This window comes from Corvus brachyrhynchos, unplaced genomic scaffold (genome assembly GCF_000691975.1).
Source record: "Corvus brachyrhynchos isolate BGI_N302 unplaced genomic scaffold, ASM69197v1 scaffold21, whole genome shotgun sequence".
NCBI lineage: Eukaryota > Metazoa > Chordata > Aves > Passeriformes > Corvidae > Corvus > Corvus brachyrhynchos.
This window is the reverse complement of record NW_008236924.1, coordinates 6,541,965-6,544,716: the sequence shown is the minus strand read 5'-3', so window position 1 is coordinate 6,544,716 and position 2,752 is coordinate 6,541,965. Positions and strand designations below refer to the sequence as shown.

Here is a 2,752-nt window from a genome sequence, read left to right as displayed (position 1 = left end):
CTCCCCCTGCCATGGGCCCGGCTCGTGGCCGCAGTGCCGCTGCCCCTCTGTTTGCATTAGTCTGGCCCCTGGGCCAGGCACACTTCAGCTGTCTGGGAGCAGGAGCAGGGACCTCATGAGAGCCCCGGAGAGCTGCTGCCCTCCAGCAGAGCTGCTGGGACAACACAGTTGAGAACCGGGCAGTGACTGAGCTGCCAAGGCACAGCTTCACAGGGGCTGTCACTGAGGCCACCCAGCTCTGCAGCTCTCGGAGGCACAGTGAGCAGGACTCCAAGTTCTGAATGAAACATCTCAGGGAGAGGGACTTCTATACAGGCAGACAGTGACAGACAAGGGGGAATGGCTTCCCACTGCCAGAGGGCAGGGTTAGATGGGATATTGGGAAGGAATTGTTCCCTGTGAGGCCATGGCATACATTTCCCAGAGAGGCTGTGGCTGCCCCATCCCTGGAAGCGTCCAAGGCCAGGTTGGACAGGGCTTGGAGCAACCTGGGATAGTGGAAGGTTGGGTGCGCAGGGGGTGGGGCTGGGTGAGCTCTAAGGTCTCTTCTGGGATAAATCTGCCTCTATACATCCCTGCCAGCTCACAACCACAGCAGCCAGTTTTGCTCCCCACTTGCTTAAGCTGCCTAGAAAATACCAGTGACCCAAAATGCATTTAAGTACAGAATATTTTTGGCACAACTTGGGAGCACTGGCTGATTGATTTTATTGTTACTTATGCCAGCCTCGAGCTGTGCTTGGAGGAAACACAAGAGGCTGAGCTCAGTCTTGTGTGCTCTGAGCCCCAAAATACTCCAGCACAGAGCTGTAAAAATTGCATTGCCCCAGCTTCCTGAAGTGACAGCCTGAGCATCATTGTCTTCCTGACAGCCCAGCCCTGAGCACACGGGGAAACTCACACAGGGAAACGTCATTCCTGCCCTGCAGATAAGATAAACTCCCAGGACAGCTACAGGAATAGCACAGCAGGACTGCCAACGTGTTGCTCTGCATGGGGTGGGAGCTGGAGGCAGTCAGTGGAACACTGGGAGGAAAAAATTAGGATAAAGGAACCAGCCAGATGTTCTGAGCTTCCAACAGTGAAGGTGTTTCTGTATTCAGAGCCACTGGGTGAATTTGTCACATATTTAAGCGACTTTACTACCAGCAGCTACTTTTTAATCATCTTCAGGCATTAAGAAGTTGTTTCTCCGGGCAGCTTTCGAGAAGGTTCTAATGCAGCCTCTTACCACTGATCAGATATCAGAGTGTAGTTAATCACCCAATTAACATTAATATAACTAGGTAATTAGAATCACAGGATCAGAGAACAGCCCAGTTTGGAAGGGACCTTGACAGATCAACTGGTGCAGGCATTTGTGGGAAGGGAGCCCAGAGGAGGTTACCTGGCACCCCGTCCAGTCACCTCCTGAAGCCCCCAGGCTGTTCCAGGGACTGATTGTTCTCACTGCAAAAATTCCTTTGTTACACGGAGATGAAACCTCTCCTGGTGCAGCCTGTACCTGTTCCCACTCATCTTCTGCCCGGGGCTCCCGTGTAGAGCGAGCCTTCGGCCAGAGGTCAGGGTTCATCCCAAATCCCAAGCCACCAGCCAGCTCATCCAGCTTTAATCAATACCAAATCAGCGAGTGTTTGTTTTTCACAGATCTCAAGGCTGGAGGAAAAGCAGTGGCCAGTGATGGGAAAAATAAAGGGGACAAGGAACAATATCAAACCAGCCTTTGCTGCGCTTTATATTGAAGAATATTTCAAAGAAGTAAGAATTACGAAAGCTGGAAGTGCTCTGAGATAAAAACATCCGAGCACATGGAACTTCAGCCTGATTATCTGCCTGTACAGAGAGAACCAGACAAGGGATTTGATGCTCCTCACCTCAAACAGCTCAAGACACGGATTTCACACAGAGTCATGGGGCAAAGTTACAGTTTATTAGCCAAGGCTTATCTCCCTGTTAATCCCCTCCGGCCATGGGAACAAGCACAGCAGGTCCCCAAGGAGTTCCGGAGCCACGTGGTCACTGCTCGTGGTCACTGCTCGTGGTCACTGCTCGTGGTCACTGCTCGTGCTCATGGCCAGCCGCGTTCTTCCTCTTGAGCCGCTCGAACTCCTGCGTCCCCCAGGAATAAATGAGGTAACCAGTGGCCAGGGCTGTCAGGGACAGAGGACAGGCACGGTCAGGGGACACCAGAATGAGGGGACACTGCTAGAAAGGGACAGTGGAATGAGGGGATACTGCTCTAACGGGATAATGCAATGAGGGGACACTCACAATAGGGGGACTTTAACAGTGAGGGGACACTGCAGCAAGGGGACATTCACAATAAAGGAGCATTCGATACAATGAGGGGACACTTCTAGAAAGGGACGCTGGAATAAAGGGATTCCATAACATGGGGACACTGAGAAAAGGGGATATTCACAATACGGGGGCATTGGAATGACGGAATACTCACAATATGGGGACACCGCAGTGAGGAGACAACTGCACCGCGCACAGCACAAAACCACCAGCCACGACCTCCCCCTCAGCCCCGGCAGTCCCCCTCCCCAAATTTACACTGCGAAGGAGGCACAAAAAGGGGGGAATCCCCCCTGTACTCACGGGGCACCACCTTCAACACCTGGGAGGTGAAGCGGCGGCCCACGTTGGGGAGCCCGTGCGACAGGACATTGGGGAAGGCGCGCTGCTCGAAGGGCGACAGGCTGTAGGTGATGACATGCCGCACCCGCGCCAGGTTCCCGAAGTGCTT

At 53.2% G+C, this 2,752-nt stretch overlaps 1 protein-coding gene across 1 annotated transcript in view; it reads right to left on the bottom strand.

The window, feature by feature from the left end:
- Positions 1 to 1,908: 1,908 nt before the first annotated feature.
- The window catches only part of LOC103611587 (cytochrome b-c1 complex subunit 8), a 1,920-nt gene continuing 1,076 nt past the window's right edge, over positions 1,909 to 2,752 (bottom strand). Inside the window, exons 2-3 of the mRNA XM_008629124.2 lie at positions 2,605 to 2,749; positions 1,909 to 2,150 (exon numbers count right to left, since the gene is read on the bottom strand). Of these exons, the coding sequence (XP_008627346.1) occupies positions 2,056 to 2,150; positions 2,605 to 2,749 (240 nt within the window). The 3' untranslated portion in view covers positions 1,909 to 2,055. The remainder of the gene's footprint in view (positions 2,151 to 2,604; positions 2,750 to 2,752) is intronic.